This window comes from Pteropus medius, unplaced genomic scaffold, assembly GCF_902729225.1.
Source record: "Pteropus medius unplaced genomic scaffold, Ma_sr-lr_union100, whole genome shotgun sequence".
Taxonomy (NCBI): Eukaryota; Metazoa; Chordata; class Mammalia; order Chiroptera; family Pteropodidae; genus Pteropus; species Pteropus medius.
The window spans coordinates 11342154-11361306 of NW_024340699.1; the positions used below are offsets into that span (position 1 = coordinate 11342154).

At 50.4% G+C, this 19153-nt stretch overlaps 1 protein-coding gene and 1 non-coding gene across 2 annotated transcripts in view; one reads left to right on the top strand and one right to left on the bottom strand.

Annotated features, from left to right (window-relative positions):
• LOC120613647 (uncharacterized) overlaps positions 1–19153 on the top strand; it is a 116366-nt gene that overhangs the window by 23488 nt on the left and 73725 nt on the right. The window contains exon 3 of the mRNA XM_039876358.1: positions 9061–9214. Within this exon, the coding sequence (XP_039732292.1) occupies positions 9061–9214 (154 nt within the window). The remainder of the gene's footprint in view (positions 1–9060; positions 9215–19153) is intronic.
• LOC120617051 (5S ribosomal RNA) lies at positions 6005–6123 on the bottom strand. Its single transcript, XR_005656763.1, has one exon. It is a non-coding gene; the product is annotated as a 5S ribosomal RNA (ribosomal RNA).

Sequence of the window (19153 nt, forward strand, 5' to 3'; positions counted from 1 at the left end):
ATTTAATTGGGAAAAACATACCGTACACTTAACTAAATGTAGTTTATAATTGTAACTGTGCACTGATTCTTGGTATATGCAGAGCAAGAGTCAACTGTTGATTTTTTTTTTGGGGGGGGTGTAATTTTTTTTTTTTTAAACCAAATCATAAGGTAGCACAGCTAGATACCCAGAGTCTGATTGTGAAAAAGATTGATATGTTGACAAAATCTGTGAGGATATCACATTCTGATGTTTAAATCATCCTTTTTTTTTGGAAACTCTTAGCATCGTCCCTGCAGACTTTTCCTTTTTAATTATGAGCTGGCTGACTCTGGCCAGGTCCTCTTTGCCGACAGCCGTGCATTTGATTCAGGCAGCTTTCCGCCGTCACTCCTGGAATTCATGACTTCTTGCGTCTTTGGGGTGATGGTCGGTGTCACTTTGCAGTCTGTTTGCACTGAAATGACATTGCATTGCGGAGCCTTTGTAGTTTCCCTGGGAGACTGACCGAGAATTTGATCTGGAGTTGATGAAACTGGGGGACCCTTCCTTTATCTTCGATGTGCATGACTCGGACATTGTCACTTCTCTGCTTTTGACCCTCTTATAAGGACCTTTGGGTTTGTATCAGACCCATCTGGATAACCTCTCATAATCTTCCCAGCTCAAGATCCTTAACTAATCACACTCGCGTGTGATGTGACATAGTCACAGGTTTTGGGGATTAAGATGTGGACATCTTTGGGGAGGATTGTTCTACCTACCACATAAGGGATAATAAAAAAGGCATCACCTTGTGAGGCCATCATCACCCACCACTGAATGCTCAGAAAGGCTTCTTCTCTAATGGCTCAGCTGAAAATGGAAACTAGCAAAGGAATGTTCTGAACATAATTGCTATCGTTTGAGATTTTCAATTTTAGTTGCAGAAACTTCAACTAAGAATTTTGAGGCTCTCTACACAAATGTGTACACAACTAACTGGGAAAATGAGGAAATTAGCCGAATGATTCAGTCTCTTAATTCTCATCAGGCCTGATATTTCCAGATAAACACCCCACCCCCCAGACAGTTTGTGTTGATGTACACCACACTATAGGAAGCGCTACAGTGGGGTTTCAGGGATGGTGGGGTTCTCAGGTGTTGGCATACACCCCATCATTCCAGTGGGGATGCATTCGGCCAACAGGTGCCAGGCTGGAACCCTGTGTTGGGTGCTATGCTTCTCTGCTAGGTTTAGGCGGGCAGGAGAAAATATAGGTGGAAAGCTAATGAGCTCGGCTCAGCACTATTCCTGGCCTGAGCCAGATGGCCCAGGAGTAGAGAGGCCGGAATGACTAACCCCAGTTTTGGAGATTCAGGTGACATTTGAGTCAAGTCCTTAAAGAAAGCAGGCCTTACCTGGGCCAAAAATAGCTTGGGAGCAAAGCCAGGGGCACCGAGCGTGTTGGCCGGGAGAGTTCTTGGCTCCAGGCTCCCCAGGCGAGTTAGCCAGCGAGCTCCCTGGAACCGTGGTGTTCAGAAAATTTGTGTGTGCTTGGCCAGTCGGGTCTTCCGGTACTTTCTTGTTGAGGGCTGGGGACATGGGCAGCCGAGGAAGCAAGTTTTCATCAAGAGCAGGGACTTGATCTAATGTGATGCCCAAAGGAGTGGGAACAACTAAAGCCAGGCTTTCTCCATGGCGCTCGGGGGAAATTAGCAGCCTTGGGAGCCAAGACGGTGTCAGACTGGGACTTGGGGGTGCCCAGTACGTGGAGTGAAGGGACCGGGGCATGGCTGCAATTTCGGGTGGGGTGGCACATTAGCACGGCCGCAGGGGAGTCACTGTCTTAACAGAATGCTCCAGCAGAGTGACAGCACAGGAGCGGGGGTCTCAGTGTTGAAAGGGGTGGCATCTCTCCCCCTCGTTTTGGCCGATCTGAGAACTCAGTGACTGGGAAAATGAGGAAATTAGCCAAATGATTCAGGCTTCAAAGAAGACGCGTTTCCTTGAAAGACAACGTACTCTCATATCGTGCACGATGAATGTGAAGGCTTTTGAATAAAACGATGACATTCAGACCCTTTAATGATATAAATGCTGGTGAACGCATGAAAATGCGCTCACCTTGCCAGAAATCGGGGAAATGAAGAGCAGTGATTCCTACCAGTGTGGTTAGATCAAGTTCTCGAGTTTGCGTAGGCTCCATGGAGATGTGTGCTGTGTTCCTTCTCGCTGCTCTTGAACCCGGGTGGACACAGGCTGACGTTGTAGCAGCTGTCTTTCTACCACGAGGCCAGAGCTGGTCTGAGAATGGAGCTGGGCCAGAGAATGAAGAGACGGGAGATCGCGTTGTACCCGAGGCTGGTCCCCTGGACTCTCCAGACACGCGAGCCAAGTTGAGTCAGATTTTCTGTGTCTGGCAAGTGTCCTAGCCAACCCTAGTTCTAGCCCAGTCCCCACACATAGCGGTAGGGAAAAGGCTCATGTCTGTCACTGACTTTGCTACACACTGTTCTAAGCACTTTGTGTTACTTAATCTCCACATCAAGCTTGTGAGGTAGGGCATTCTTATCCTCATTTTACAGACAGGGAGACTGAGGCATATACAGTTAAAAACCTTGCCCAAGATCACACAGCCAACTTGGACCTAGGCAGTCTGCCCTCGGAGCCTTGCACCCAGGGGAACCCTTGGGTGCGCGTTGTGAAGGTTTGGAGCTTTTTCTGCAGTTGATCAAGGCTGGTGGTGGCAGGTCCATGTATGCGAGCACAGCCAGTGGGGTCCAGGACGTTCCATCTGTGAGGAAAACCCACAAGATGTCTCCAAGTTCATTGTCTTTCTACATTTAGAAGATGATGATGATTTTCCACCATGCAGTACAACGATGTGGGATTAATTTGGCAGTTGAATGTTTGTTGCTGGGAACGAATAGATTGTTCTCCATCACTAGGAGACTTTGTCGTCTCGCTTGGAAGTTGGAGAAGCAAGACGCTTGCTCGTTCACTGGGGCATTCCCTTCCAGTTTGTAACTTCACATAATGTATGCTGACGGTATGTCCCCATTTGCATTCTCTGGGAAGATGTTATGTACCATCCCTGATGCTAGAGGGAAAAAATCAGGTCACCGCCTCACGCGTCTTCCTTAAACCATCCAAACACGTGCTTCCTTAGGCAGAGAGCTGCATTTTCTGAAGAAGAGAAAACCAGGACTGTCTTTTTTTTCTGGTCTAGCCCAACGTTCCTCCAGGACTGCTGTGGTCTCAACTGTTTGCAGATAGCATTCTGAAACGATGCCGGATACGTGTCTTAGTCTTTAAGAAGTGCTCGACCTGGAGCCTTCTCTTCAGCTATAACAGCATGTTTTCTAAAGTCGTGATGTCGTTGACCCCTGAAGCATGTACTCTCTGCAGCTCATCTACCTCAAGCCAGTGGAGAACATCTCCAAGATGCCACCGTGGACGCCTCCCACTGGGGACCTCTCCAAGGTGCCCAGAGTTCACACTGCACACACGCAGAGCCTGGGCAGAGAGACTTGTGCATGTGAACTCTTTGAAGCCACCATCTCAAGCACTGCTGTTCCGTGGATGACACTTTATGAAAAGAGTTGCTGGACTGCCTCATTTCTGCCTAATTATATCAATGTGGAGTTAAACTTTTTGTTATGTTTTATTTTGTTTTTGTTTGGGGAAAGTCATAATCCTTTCGAAATAATTTACGTTGTTTTTTTTTAATACACAGAATGTTGGAATGTGTTTTTGACTTATTGTACCCTAAAATAGTGTAGAATTTTCATCACTTCTGAAACCAAAAAAAAAAAAAAAAATCATGTTACTTGAAGATCAATTGTTAAAGTCCTTTTGGAGTCATGTGCAACATTTATTCTCAAAATATTTCATTCGGAGGGACACCGAGAAAGCATGTATATATAGACTTTTGAGTCAGACAGATTGGGGTCAAATCCAAGGGCTTTACTTAGTAGCTATGGGACTTGGGGCAAAACATTGCACATCTCTGAGTCTTGGTTTCTGTCTTCAATAAAAATGAGGAAAATAATATTTCTGTGAAAGCGACGAAGAATAGCATAAGTGTCAGACATAGGGACTCTCCACCAGCTAATTGCTGTTTTTATCATTTCCCTCTCTGTGGCTTTCCCCTCCAGGTGAGATTCCCATAGAATTTAAGTACTGACTATGGCAGGTCTAAGGTGGGAAGCCAGGGGTACAGGTAACGTCATGCCCAGGTGTTCTTTGCGTTAAGCAAAACTGTGAAAATTAGGACTCAAAACCAAACCAAATGTAAGGATCTTGGAAGCCATCTTTTGCTTTCAGAAAGATTCTTTAAGCTGTAAGCTTCCCTAATTCGTTTAAAACATGACTTTGTTTTCATGCTACTTTTGGGAACGTATTTCAGACACACTGTGGGCTCTGTCTCCAGGTCATTGCCCTAAGACCCAGAAAAGACTGTGCATCCTTTGCAAAGCAGATCGGAGGTCAGAGGCCAGGGCACTGCTGGCTCGTAAGAGATGGCTGAAGAGATCTGGAGAGAAGATGGAAGAGAGTCAGCCTGGAGGAGGAGCAGGCTCGGGGAAGCCAGGGACATCCCTGAGGAAGACCTCTTAGGGGGAGGGCAGTGGGGCCAGAGAGGCCAGGAGACAGGGGCCCCGTGGCCGGATGAGAAAATGGTTAAAATATTGCTCACACTCAAATGGTTAAAATATTGCTCACTTCTCTTATATCATGAGAAAATGGCAGTGACCAGAGCTGCCTGGATTAGGAAAAAGGGTGTAATTCCATCTTGGGGCTTCTGGTGAATTGAGCTTGTGGTTCTGTGGTTTATGATGTCACCAGAACCCCTGGCTGGAATTACAGCCTTTTAATTTACAACTCGGTAAGTGGGGAGGCTGAGGGACCATCGTGCCTGCTCGAGATGTGGTGAGGATCACAGGGTCAAAGTCGGCCTGGGAGGTCAAGTTCCGGAGGCCGGCCCGTTCCACCCCGAAAGGGTGGATCATCTCGGTTCCGCCGCTTCTCTCGTTCTGTCCTGTTCCTTCTCTGCCCGTCTCCCTGTCCCTCCCTCCTCATTTCCCTGAGTCGCATGGCTTGACTTTCCCGTGATTTACTTTATTAAAAACCCAAGTTAGCCCGATTTCTCTGGCCTTCACGACCATGACGTTCACAGTTCAAACCTTCCCATCTCGACACCCATGCAAGCAGGGCTCAAGCGTCACAGCTCTGAGGTCAGAAGGGAGAACCCTGCCGTGGACTGGGTAGCTCCCGTCTGTCTCTCAGCCTCCCCAGGTCACCACGTAGGCCGAGGGCAGGAAGCGGTGGAGCTGGGGGTGCAGCTGATCCAGTGGTGCATCCGCCAGCAGGGCGACTGTTTCCGGTCTTCTCCAGCATGGCGGCATCTCTGCCCCACGGTGCCTTTGGTTTTCCTAGTTCCTCCCTTTATTCAATCTTGAACACCGGTTTCTGGATATCTGTTCTGTGCCAGGAGGCCCTGGGCAGACCTGGGGATACAGGTGTGATCGCTGCCCTATTGACATTGCCACTCGGGGTTGCAGAGATCTTGGGCTTAGAATGGCTCGGCCCTCATCTGCCCATCCGCTCAGCGCCTCGTGTTCCCCATTCCAGTTTCTGCTGCCATCGTCGCCTCATTCATTGCTCAAGCCGGAGATCTAGGAGTTTCCTGCCTCACTTGTCCCTTCCCCTCATCCCCGACGCCTGATCCACCTGCTGGGCCTGTCCGTGGTTCCTCCGAAATAGAACCGTTCTGGACCCCTTTTCTCCATCTCACGGACATCATCTTCCTCCACCCGCACTTAACGGGTGCAGCCGCATCCCAGGTGCATGTCTCATTTCTTTGTTGTTCTCTCTCCTCCAGGGGTCCTCACGAGTGGGGTCCCAGACCAGTAGCAGCAGCATCACCTGGGAATTTGCTAGCCACGCGTGTTCTCGGGCCTCTCCCAGACTTACTACGTCAGACTCTCCGGGGGTGTGGAGCCCCACTATCTTGATGTTTTTAAAATTTTTAATTTTTTACGCCTACAGCACCTGGTCTTCCTAGGCGGTCTCCCATCCAAATACTAACCAGGCCCGACCCCGCTTAGCTTCCGAGGTCAGATGGGATCGGGCGCGTTCAGGGTGACATGGCCGTAGACTCCACTATCTTGATTTTCACAAGCACCTCAGGCGTTTTTGACGCAAGTTCGTGTTTCCTTAGACCCACTTGCTTCCAGACGTTGGACACACAATTCCCTTTCTAGCCTCAGGGCCTTTGCACACACCGGTCCCTCCGCTTGCAACACTCCCCCTACCCTTACTGTACGCAGACAGCACCTTCCCCTCATCTTTCGGCCTCAGCAAAAACGTCGCCTCCTCAGAAAGACCTCCCCTGACCATTTTGAAATAGGTTTCTCTGATAGTCTCCATTTTAGTTCCTTACAAGTCTCTACACAGCACACACGATCAGTAATAACTTTTCATTTTTTTCCTGTCTCATCCACTAGGAAGTAAACTTTTAGGGAGTAGGGGCTGTGTGTGTTCACCTCCATATTCCTGGTGCCTAACGCAGTGCCGGAAATATAGCGTGGAATGAATGAGTGAATGAATGAATGTGGTCTGGCTTATTTTGTTTTGCCCACAAAGTCCTTACTTGTCCTTAAGGTCTCATCTCAAAGTTTGCCTTTTCCAGGGACCCTTCCCTCATCTCCCTGAAGGGGACTAAATCTGTATTCTCCCAGCCCTCTTGATGGTGCCATCGTGACCCTCATGTCCTTGGGAGGCAGTGGGGGCTGGGCTTGCGGCACAGAGACCCGGCTTCACAAAATAGCCAGTGCCACTTCCTGGCTGCTTGTCATTTTGCCAGAGTTCCCTCATGTACAAGATGCGAGGCTCAGAGATAATGTGCACAGACCCTTCGGAAGTGGTAGCTGTTCTTGTTTCAGAGCTAGTTGCTCACACAACTCTCTCTTCCAACAGCCCGGGAGCTCCTGGAGGGCTGGCCTCCGCCTTGTCACCCTTGCTGGTCGAGGGCAGAGGCGTGGTGAGTCCTCTGCACGCCCCTCCCCATGCACGTCCAGGGCATGGTTTCGGTGGCCAGCCGGCCGGAAGACAGGGTGAAGGCTGTCTGTGTCTGTGGGTGAGCCCAGCCTATGAGTCACAGGGAAAGGGAACACAGCTGGTTTGAAAGCAAGTTAGACCTATTTACTGAACCCCCCTCCACTGAGCATCACAGATAGATGGGCCAAAACGCAAAGAAAATCATGGGATCGTAGCTTGCGCCGAGTGTCCCGTTTGCCCAGAGACGCCACCGAGCTGTTTTGCAACATGGCCTGGAAAAGCCCAAGGGGCTTCTTTTCTCCTCGAAACCGCTCCCTTCCAGCGCTTATCCTCAGATGCACGGGCGGCCGGGAATGCAGGAGACAGTGGGTTCCGGGGAAGGTGACCCTCACTCGGTGTCTGTGGAAGTCTGCTTTTCTCTCTCGTGGCCTCGCGGTAGGTGTCGGTGCCTGCCAGCCCAGTGTCCCCCCTGCCCCCCTCAGTACCCTACCCTTTTCTCTGGGGCCCCCTAAACCGCTCCACCGGTGCCAACCTACGCCCAGGCTGGGGGCAGCAGACACACCTCCAAGCTCAGCAGTGTTTGCCATCTTGTGCCATGTGTTGTCTCAGGGGGCACTTTGAGGTCCTGGCCTCCTCTGGGGGCAGGCCTTTGTCATCGGTCGGCTTCCTGTGCCCTTCTGGGGTCAGCATGCTTCCGGTGGTCTGCTCCAGGCCTCCCTGAGTGATGTTGGTGTTTTTTCTACTTGAGGCATTGAGTCTCGCTTTCGTGATTTTTGGCATAGTACCTGTGCAACTACTTATATTATTTCATATTTTCCTCCAAACTTACTGTTCAATATCAACGAATTTATTTTAAGTGGGAAATTATATCTATCATAATTTCATAATTTTATCTATCATCATTTCTACTATCATAAGTAGAAAACCAGAGTCAGTTGCCATTAAGTGGTAACGATAATGCGCTCTGTGCGTTTCAGCTACGTCTTTTTGCCCGCCGGAGACTGGCGCTTCAGGCCTTTTTGTTCCAAGAGAGAACAGCAAGTTTTAGATGTCTAGGAAAGTCATAGGAGCATTAAACTGTGACTTTTTCCTTGACATGATCAGAAAGTTCGAAAGAGAATTGAGAGCAAATTCATTCCCCGACTTAATGCTATTTAAGGCTCCGTCACAGTACAAACACGAACCATTTTAGGTATGAAGAACCAGTACGTAGTGGAGGTGCTGTGCGTTTTGTATAGATTAACTCAGCTTTTCGTTACAACAACTCTCTGATGTCGTGTGATAATGATGCCCATCTCACAGGTTAAGAGACAGAGGCATCGGGAGGTTAACTCGCCCACGTTCATACCATCGTGAGCAGTGGACGCAGAATTTGAACCTACCTATCTGGTTCCGGATCCCTCGATCTCAGACGCTCCTCTCTATAGCGTCTTAAAGGTACCACTCGTCCCGACACTTTGGGAAATGCTGGCTGTGTGAAAGGTCGCAGATAGTGAGGCCAGGGTGTCTCTTCCCTGGACTCGGTGGGTCTGGCTCCGTCGACAGCCGCTCCCTCCTGGGGCCAGGAGCTGTGATTGTCGCTGTGCCTACAATGCTCTGTGTCTTTGGCTCTGTTCTCTTCACTGAGTGCTTGCTGTGGACATGCAGATAAACGCGCCGAGAGCCCTCCAGTTGCTCACAGTCGTCCTGTGACAGAGAGAGAGAGGCGGACTCATGATGGGCACTGAAAATGCCTCATGGTGGAGTTTCAGTACTGAGGGGATGGGGTGGGCGGCAGGCACCTCGCTTGGGGTGGGAGGAGGAGAGGGAGCTGGGGTTTGGAGAATGCTTCCTTAAATGAGGACGGGAACAAAGGCCATCCAGGGCACGGGGAAAGCACGAGCAAAGGCCCGGGCTCACCAGCTGGGCATCTTCCCGAGTCCCCTGGGAGAGGGCAGGCGGGTCTGGGCTCCTTCCTGGCCCTGGTCCTGCCAGCCCCAGGCCACCCTGCTGAGAAGAGCCCGCACCAACTCTCCTTTGCCTTTGCTTTTTCAAAGGGCACAGATTTGGAATGTGTGTGCGGTGATCAGCAAAGACCTCAGCTCAACAGGGAAGAAACAGAGGCTCTGGTCCCCGGCCCTTCGCCGAGGAACGCTGCGCTCCGATTGTTCGCCCGTGACTCCGAGGTGCTCGCCTGGCCAGCCCAGAGAGGTAATTTTAGGGGTGAGTTTGTTTATTTTAAACCCCACACTGGCAGTTGGGTCGGATTTTTATGCGATGATTTTGTGTTCTGCATATAAGGGAGAACTGCACGTTGGCCACTACGCATGTGCCCAAAACATCTCCCTCTTGAGGAAACTCGTGCTTTGCAGACGAAATGAGACGTACCGGGGCCACACTCAGAACTGGAATGTCCTTGGCGTGGTGTGCGATCCCTGGTGAGCTGCTCACACTAGGGTGGGAACAGACGCTCTGTGCTCGGATCTCCTTATTCAAGGCAGGAGGCTGCAGAGAACACGGAGCTGAAGGGCTGTGATGAGTGGCAGGCTGTGACCGTTTTGGGGGGTGCAGATGCTTCCTTGGCTAAAGGATGTATGTGTTCTTGGGAGAAGTGGCAGTGCAGGCCTGTTTTTGGCACCGGAAGGAAGGAAAAATCGTCACAGTTCCAACCTCCTAACCGGCAGTTTAGGTTGTATCTCCATGGAAAATGGAAATTGTTTGGGAATCTGCTTAGGGAATAGGCAGGTGAGGGACCTGACTGCTGTGTTGCCTAGAGCAGTGTCCTTCCCACCGCCCCATAAAATGCGGTTAGGCCATTAGGGAGGCTTTCGGGTCACTGTCAGGTTTGAAGTCCAGTGATTTTCCAGGAAGGGTGAGTAGGGACCCACTGAGCTCGTTTCGCTCAGTGTGTTGGGCGAGGTTCTTCAGATTAAAGAAACACTCTGGGAATTTATCAGTAGGACACTGAGACTATTCGCAGGATCAAAAGAAAAGCTGAGTGCCTGAGTCACACGATGGAGGGGGACCGGGACAATGCCGGGGTCTTGTCCTGTGCATTTCAGCAGAACCGAAAGGCTGGCAAGCTCGTCAAGCCTAACTTTGTTGGCCTTGTGTTACTCTCCTCTGGTTTTGGAATTCCTGGGTGGGAGAAGGTCTCCTTGATTTGTTTTGGGTCCGGTGCCCATTCCTTGGGCAAGGGGGCACGGGGCACTTCGGTTGACAGGCCCATCAAGACTGTATGCAGTAGGGGAGGAGGGGCGGGGAAGAATGACTCCCCACAAGAAGAGTGTGTCGTTACCCCCCAAAAGGGTCATAGATGCTGTGCGGGCTAAAATAACTGATTTCCTTTACTCAGAGATAATGAATAAAGGAGATCATTTGTACTGTCACCATGTCTGTTTTTGAGGTCATAATGAGCATGAATGTGGCTACTGGTCTTTTTAGTCCCATCCTATGGGACAGTTGCTCAGTGGTCCAGTCTGCTGGGGCAGAGACAGGTGTGCTCTGTGACTTGGCCACAGTGCAGGATCCTGGCGATTTCAGCCATTTGTCCGGTCCATTGATGAGCAGAGCTGAACGCACAGGATGAAGTGGAGCCGAAATGGTTGGAATGGTGATACTGGGGTCTCTCTTTTCAGTTTGAGTGTCATCGCTCTGATTTTTTGTCAGCGTCCTTTGCATATGTTCCTTGGACCAGCAGGGCAAAGGACGAGGGGGAGTACGAGGGACCCGATAGTGACCCTTAAGCTTTTGGGTATTTTTAATTCCCTTTCTCTCTTGGGTTAGATGAGCAAGTTATGGTGTAGAATTTCCACTAAGGAATATCCTTACAGTACCCTGACAGTGGAGAAATAGCTTCGAGCAGCGTTTTTAAAGAATCTTCTATGGGATTTAGGCCTTGAGATCCTAAAAAAAAAAAAAGACGGAGGGGTTATAGTGAAATAAGCCTGCAATATGTTCTGTTGGATATTCATGAAGTACATTAGCATATTAAAGGAGATGAGAAAGTCTACAGTGAAAAAGCCTGTTTGGTTTTGTCAGGTTGGCCTTTCCCAAACCTTTTTCAGTAACACCTGTTGTTAAGTCACGCCCTTGACCTTGAGGAATTCCCTCGGTGCTCTCTCTCCGCCATCCATCAGGACCATGCGGGCCATCGGTCGTCTCTTCATCTTCTTGGCACTTACAGATTTCGACAGGGTGACGTCAGAGGCCATGTTTACTTATACTTGATAATTCGAAAGTCAACCTCGGGGCCTCACCACATACTTACACGTCGTCCCAGATTTTCTGTGACAAGGTTCATTTACCCTGCCACCAAATGTTTGTCAGGCACTAATGTACAAAGTGTTCTGTGGGGCACAGTTGGAAGCAGAGAAATGAGTGAGGGAAGGAAGGACTTTTCCTTAAATAGCCTCCGGGCTCACGGGGAAAGAGTGCATGGAAGCAAATCACTAGGAAGAGGTGGGATGAATCGCAACAAGCCGTTGCCGGAAGCCAGCCCCGGGGTGGGCTCGGCACTGTACGTGCCCGCCGCCTCAGGGCACGCAAATGATGCAAACTGTAGCTGATGATCATGACACTTTTGGAGAATACAGTCACTTTTTATCAAATAGACTGCGTCTTATTTTGGGTTTTCTGATGTTCTTTCATTATCAGACTGATGATTAGATTCAGGTTAGACACTTTCAGTCAGAATATCCTGTAGGCGATGAATCCTTCTCAGCATACCACATCTGCACAGGTGCACTGTCCATCTGCTCCTCGCCGTTGATGCTCTTTTTGATCACCTGGTCAAAGTGTTGTCTGATTTGTCTGCTACTGCCTTGCAACTGATTGGCCGTCTGCTGGAAGACACTTAAGACCATGCAAATAGCCTACTCATTATCAACCCTTTCCCCAGATTCAGCATCCATTGATAATTCTTGCCTGAGCCAGTCTTTATTACGATGTCTGCAGAATGATGGTTTGCCAGCCTAACAAATCCACCATGTATAGCAGTAACCTTGGCATGCCACTCTAAGCTAGAGTCCTCCCTTCTCCCCCATGTATTGGTTCTAATTTTCTATAGCTTCTAATTTTCTAGTGGTCTATAACTTATTACTATCCTTAATTATTTTGGTCCTCAAATTGTACCAGCTTTGGCCAGTGGCAGCCCCTTCCTGTGTCTTTGTGAAATGTACCCATCATTTTTTTTTTTTTTTTGAGTACTTCATGACTTTCTGGCATTACAAAATGTTCCAGGTTCACCTTGAACCTGCCCTGCCTCAGCCCCGAACTCATCCATTTCTCCAAGGACCTCTGGTTTCCTTAGTCAGTGACAGTATCAGGGATCAAGACCGGCCTGCTGACGTAGTCACCACTGCTGGGTCTCATGGCTTCTGTCTACCACATTCTTTTCTACGACTGCTCGTATTTCAGGGGATGGCTGCACATCAGTTTATCTGTTGCCCTATCGATGGCTGTTTAGGTTGCTTCCACTCTGTCCCTATTTCAAGAAACGCAGCGAACATTCACATCCATGCTCTCTGTGCATTTGTGGAAGGCGTGGGTGATGAGAGGTGTGATGGCTTCTTTATAGGTAAGTGTGTTTAAAATGTTACTACATACTAAAATTTATTCTCCACGGTGGCTCCACCAAATTAGAGCCCGACCAACAGGATTTGAGAGTCCTTACTCCCCCGTATCCTCTCTGATCCTCAGTGTGTCAAATAGTTTGTTTCCACACGATCTGAAGGCTGAAAAGTGTTGTTTCGTTGTCTTATGTTCATCTTCCTGATAGTGAGTGGGAGGAGCATCTTTTACGGTTGATTGGCCCTTTGTCTTCTCCCTGGAAGAAAGGGATAACATTTTATGAGGCATGCAGCAGCTGAGCCTCACTTCACTAGATGGGGAGGCATTTGGGAGGGGAGACAAGACAAGGAGCCACTGTCATCGCAGGAAACCGCTGAGCAGTTAGGACCAAGTGGTCTTAGACCCACCCCTTTTCCTGGTCTGTTTTCAGGTCATCTTAGAATTCACCCACGCCTTCCTCGTCTGCGTGAAATTGAACTGGGACTGGGGTAGCCAAATGGTTTTCTTACGGCAGTAAAACCAGCAGCATTCACCAAAAATGGGAGCGAGCGAGGGCGCCACTGGTGAAGGGAAGAATGCAGGCTAAATGAGCCGCGGTGGCATGCAGAGCGATTGGTCAGTGGTGTCACGCAAACAGGACTACCCGGAAACGACAGGGAGAAATCCAGCACGGCCTGGGTGTAGCGATCAGGAGCAAATGAGAGGCCAGCCTTTCATGGTGGCCCAGTGGTCAGAGGCTTAGAGAAAAAGCACGAGTGTTCACGAAAGAACAATGCCTTATATGGCGATCATTTTGCAATATGTACATATGTCAAATCATTGTTTTACATTTTAAATGAAGACAGCTGTGTATGTCAGTTATCTTTCAATAAAACCCGACCCACCCCACAAAAAAACTTAAAAAGGAACGAGAACTCTGAAGGTGGTTATGGGGTTTTGATAGTTTTCTGCCAAGAGACGGGTGCAGGATAATTTAATAAGGTATAGGGGAGGCCTTTTCATAGAAAAAGGGGCCTCTGTAGGAGGAAAGAGCTAGAAGAAGCGGCTACATCTGAAGAAGGAAGGGTTTAGCTCAGAGATTTGGAACGGATGGCGACGATGGTCACTATTCAAGCTATTTTCCAGAGAGTTTGTGGAGTGTCCTCCTGCTATGATGAAAACACAGATTCTTTCTGCTGGAATGATTCGAGGGGTCTTGTGTCCAAGTCAGGGCCTCCGCGGGTGACTGCCAGTAGAGCCACTATACTCACCAGCTAGATTCAGTGATTTTGCCTCCTTTTCCTTGGTCTCGATGTGTGTTTGTGCACCCGCGTGTGTTACAGCTTTGCGGATGCATGTCTGCGTATCTGTATTGTTTTCATTTTGGCTTAACTCTTTTAAAGCAAACGGCAAACGTTCTGGCACTTCTTCCATTCAAGAGGCAGAAACCGCTCCTGCTATTTGAGTGGAGAGAATTTCCTATAATGATACGATTAGGTATAAAGTTATTAGCGAGGTAACTAGGAGTAAAAAGAGAATTCTGAGGAATCACGGAGGAGGCGTTTTCAGGAAGTGGGTACCATCCTTAGCGCTGGCGGCATAAAGGTGCAAGGTTGGGATTATTAAACTGGGAACCTAGAGAGAGGCTTCGCGTCGCTGGAACTCCGATCTCTGAGGCCGAGCGGCTGCTTGGCTGGCGCTGGTCTCTGAGCCGTGGGGCTGGGACCCAGGCCTCCGAGGAGAGGACTGGCCAGAGGGAGTTGGTGTCTGTGACACTGGATTCAGTGGCTGCTGCTAGGGTGACGAAGCAGTGCTGGGCTGCAGAGCAGGGACAGGACGGGACAGGAAGGGACAAGTCCCTTCTTCCTCCTCCAGCCTCGCAGACTCTCTAGTGCCTCCTTTTGGCAGAGTTTGCCCTGTGGTTTGTAGAGTCCCACATCCAACATCCAAGGCCAAGTACAGAAGGTGAGTTTGGCACCAAGAGACAGTATTTGGCACCAACCTTAAATATATTTGCACGTCTCTCCTAAAGTCAGAAAGTTCTCCTATATATACACGATGTCATTATCGTGCCAAAGAAACAATCATTTTCTAATAGCATTTAACGTGCAATCCATGCTAGTTCCCCCAATTAGCCCCCAAGTGTGTTTTATGGCTGGGATTTTAGCTTTTTTTAGGGATTAGAATCCAGTCAGAGTTCCTGCATTGCATTTGCATGATACGCCTCTTTCTAGAACAGTCTAGTCTCATTCTAGAAGTGCAGCTCTGTCCTCTTTCTAAAATAACCGTGACGAAAGGCTGGGCGAGGTGAGTTGCATAAAGTCCCACGTTCCAGATGAGGGTCTCTTCACGGTGTTGCTTTTACCTGTTCCTTCGTACCCGGTATTTCCTGTATCCTAGCAGTCAAGTCTGCAGGTTTGATTAGATTCATTCATTTTCATCAAGAGTACTTCACAGGGGGTGTCGAGCCCTTTGTTGCTTAAATGTATATTTAAGCCTGTGAGACGTTGATTAACTTCGGACACACTCTCGTACCCGTGGGAACAGAAGCCAAACAGTTCTCATGGAAAGAGGGGAAAGGACAACCGTTTTTACTGTGACAGGGGCTGCCTGCTGGTTCTGGTAGAACTTGCCCTCGGCCCCCCGCCCCTCCCCCCATCCCCCGTGCACTGAGCCCTCCCCGGACACCCTCCGAGCCGTCTGGAGATGTTCCGTGCTGTGAACTGGAGCTTCGGCGCATTGAGACTCGGTTTTACCCCTCAAGCACCCTGCTTGGCCATCCTCCAGGTCCCCCGCACGCCCTGCAGGGTACAGCGCGGGCCGTCACCGCCTCCCCGGGCCGCAGGGCCAGTTGGATGAGACTTGACCGTGCAAGGGGAGTCTCCTCCCCTTTTCACGCCCGCATTGTCCTCTTTGGGAGTTTTCCCCAGGCCGCAGATTGTAAGCCTGGCACTGCCTCGTGCCCTCACCCCTCCCCGATCGCGCGTTTCGTGCCCGAGACCCTCCGCATCCCACTGCTGTCCCTGCCTCCCCGTTCACCACCCTGGGTCGCGGCCATCCTGACTTTCTGTGGGATCGCTGAGTAGTAGCCTCGCCTGCTTCTTTGGATCCTCTTCCCGGGTTTTATTTTCATCAGATCCGTTCCACCTTCCCACGCGTGCGAGCGAGCGGCCGGGCAAGCTCGTTCTGAGCCCTGTCGCGGAAGAGGTCTATGTTTAGTTCCTTAACTTGGGTGCCTGCGGGGCTCCGGGTACAGTGAGGCTTTGAAGAAGTCCGGGTGTAAGAAAACCAGCTGCCCAGGTTTAAGGAGGAATGGCAGCTGACCCCCAAGGTGGGGAGCGCCCATGAGAAAAATAATCACAGATTCTTTGTAGCTCCGCCTCTCAAGAGGTGAGATGTCTCCCCCTAACTCAGGAATCTAGCTGATCTTGTGTCTGGCTTTACCCAGTGGGACATTAATAAAAGGCATGTGGGCGGAGGCTTGTTTATCGAGGCTTGCCCTCTCTTGCTGATGCATGAGCACCAAGCTAGGTTGGGGGACAGGCCATGTGAAGGAGAATCCAGGTGTCCTGTCCACCACCTGTCAGCCTTTGACCGCAACCATATGTGTGAGCCTGGGCAAGACCAGCTGAAGAGATGCTTGGCTGAGCCCTGCCCAAGTTGCCGACACTTGGCACCGTAGCTAATAAACGATTGTTGTTCTAAGCCACTAAACTTTGGGGTGGTTTCTTACACGGCAAAGGCCTAACTGGTATGTGTGCCATCTGATGGGGACATCTGTCACTTAGCCCCAGCCTGGAGATGCCATGCGGGAATATGGGCCCGGTATCAGCATATCCTCCATTTTTCCAAAAAAAGAGAAAAAGTCAAGATAATTTTTATGCGAAATATTCCCATTTTTAAATGATGGCATTAATTCAAACTTTAGAAAATATTCTAGAAGCCCAGAGAAACATCCGAGGGCCAGATTTGTCTCCTCCAGGCCATCTTCCTTCTTGCTGCTGGCTCCAGTGTTCTCCCCCTGATCTGGGGGAGGGGGACATTGGGCGGAGGGGCCCACATGAGCCACAGCAGCCTCTAGGGACCCTGGCTGAGGGCTGGAGTGGCCTGCCTTGGAGCACTGAGTCGGTTCTGGATACATGTGGCAGGAAGAGAATGCCTCTAAGAAGCCCCTGAGGAGGGGATCTCTTCTGCTCATTCTTCAAGACTCCAACAAATAATAAATACCATGCTTTTCTTCCACATCTGTCTCCCTCACTAGACTTGGGGGAGCTCCCGGAGGGCCAAGTCTGGGGGCCCTGTTTCTCTTTCCAGGCTGATGTGGAGTGTTGAAGGAACAGGCGAGCGGGCGAATGCCTGGAATGTTCTTTTGTGCTTCTCTGTGGGACAGGCTGCATCTTGTCCCAGTCACCTTTCCTTGACACACTGTATCAGAGTGAGTCACTGAGCACAAATGTTCATCTAGCTGAGGAATTCAAGGAAACGGAATTTTCTTACATTTTTGTCAATTTATGGAAATGCAGCAAACAAGCCAAAGACAAAGCCCCAAGGCAAACACAAAAGTCCTCTAAAGACCAGCTCTTGGCCTGGGGGGAGTGATTTGCCTTCCCAGGGCCTCAGAGGTGTTGCAGCCCCAGGGCAGTGTGACATGTGCCCCCGAGCGAGGTGACTTACCTTGAGTGGGGACTGTGACATTTTATTGGCCCGGGGCAATCGGGCCTGGCCAAACATCTGGTGATGAGGAAGACTAAAGCCTCGCAGCATCTGGTCCTTAACTCCTGGGTCTGCCACTCAGAGAGCGTGAGCATAGACACACTTTTTCCATTTTCCTGCACGTGTTTGACCTCTCGCGGCCCAAGGCTTGGCCTAGACTGGACAGGCCAGAAAAACTTCGAGCCAAGGCCATCAGAGACCCTCATAGGGTGCCTGGGGAGGAAAAAGTGTGCCCGGCATGGCCTCGCTCCTGTGTTTGCAGTGGCTGCTGTGCCCAGATGGGGGAGGGCTGCCTGTCTTGGCCAGAGCGGGGGCTGGGCCTGGCTGGGAGGCACTGGGCTTTCCTCTCTCCACTAGGGCTGGGGGTTCGGATGTCCAGCCCAGGCCGCCTGCATTCGATTCCCGACTGAAGGGAACCAGTAGGCTCAGAGAACTGGCTGAGCTGCGGGGCCCTGAGGGGGGCGAGGCCTTTGGAGGAGCTGTCTGTTGGAGGCCGGTCTGGTTCTTGAGGAAGGATGGGCACTGAGGTCTGGTCCAGCCTGGCTCAAGGTGGGCAGTGCCCTGGGCTGCGACCCCTGCACTTCTGACCTCTAGACCCATCCCAGGCAATCTTCCATCAGTGACATCTCTGTTCTTTGCCATAGGCCAGCCATAAAAGGTAACAGGGCACTGGACAGAGGGCCCTGGGATGGGTGTTTTCGTCTGCAACACTGCGCTGTGGGGGCTCAGGCTTTGCTCTGGCGGGGAGCCGGGGGCAGGCAGCGGGCCGCCACTTGAAATACACCCCGAACTCCCACTTACTGCTTGAATGTCCTGCATTTAGAGATTTTGTTCCTTGACTCAAGGTGTGGGTGCTTCTCTGTGGTCTCATCTAAAAATGCAGCTCTCTCTCAGAGAAGGAATACATTAAGAAAGGAACATCGCAATCGCCTTGGGGTGAATTAAGTTGTCACACTTCTCCCACCCCTAGGGCCCTTTCCCTGAAGCAGAGGATGGAAAGAGAGGACAGGGGTTGGGGCTGGAAGAGACTTAGACAGGGGGGACAGCGGGGGAGAGGGGCAGTGGGCCTCTTGGCAGACTTCCGGGGAGGGATAAGATGGAGTAGAAAGGAGATTTTTAGAATGAAGGAGGTGGGAGCAGGGCCATTGAAAATCACATTCCACGATTTCATCTCAAGCTGCCCTTCTACCCAAGCTCCTTGAATTCTCAGCCAGTTTTTCAATTGTTCGTTTCTCGCCCTTCCCAATGTCCCTGCCACTCACTGAGTGAAGCGTGACATGCAAACCCAACTTACTTAACTCGCCGAGTCTGAATTTTCTTGCTGGTAAAGTGGCGAGAACTCTACTCAGCATCCTGCGTGGCAGAGACCAAGCACCGTGTCCATAAGGAGAGACTGGATGCCACGAAAGCACATCTGGAGTGTCTCCCTTCCCGCCTGACGCGGACGGGTACTAAAGTTAAGAATGCTCGCGTGGCCGGGAGGTCGCACTAGGGGTTCCAGTGACGATGGAAGGCCAGGCAGATGCTGGCCTCAGCCTGCGAGCTGCCATCTGCGTGTGCCAGATGTTACTGTCAGCTGAGGGCACGGAAGAGGTGCCGGATTGGTGTCTGAGATTTTGAGGGAAGTCGCCCAGCGTTTTCACGTGCAGTGCAGGTGGGCTACAAGTAGCCCCAGGCTCTTAAGTACACAAGAATTTAAAAAAGACGAAACCTAAAATAGGCAAGCAATGTATAAACATCGCTTTCGATGATTTACACCCAAACAAATAATTTCAGAAAACCACAATCTACCAGAAGTATAAAAAGCAAACCACGTAAAAATGCAAAATGTTCCTCCCTGGAGCAAACAGGATGCTCGTTTTCCTATGTGCAGACAGGCCTTTCTCA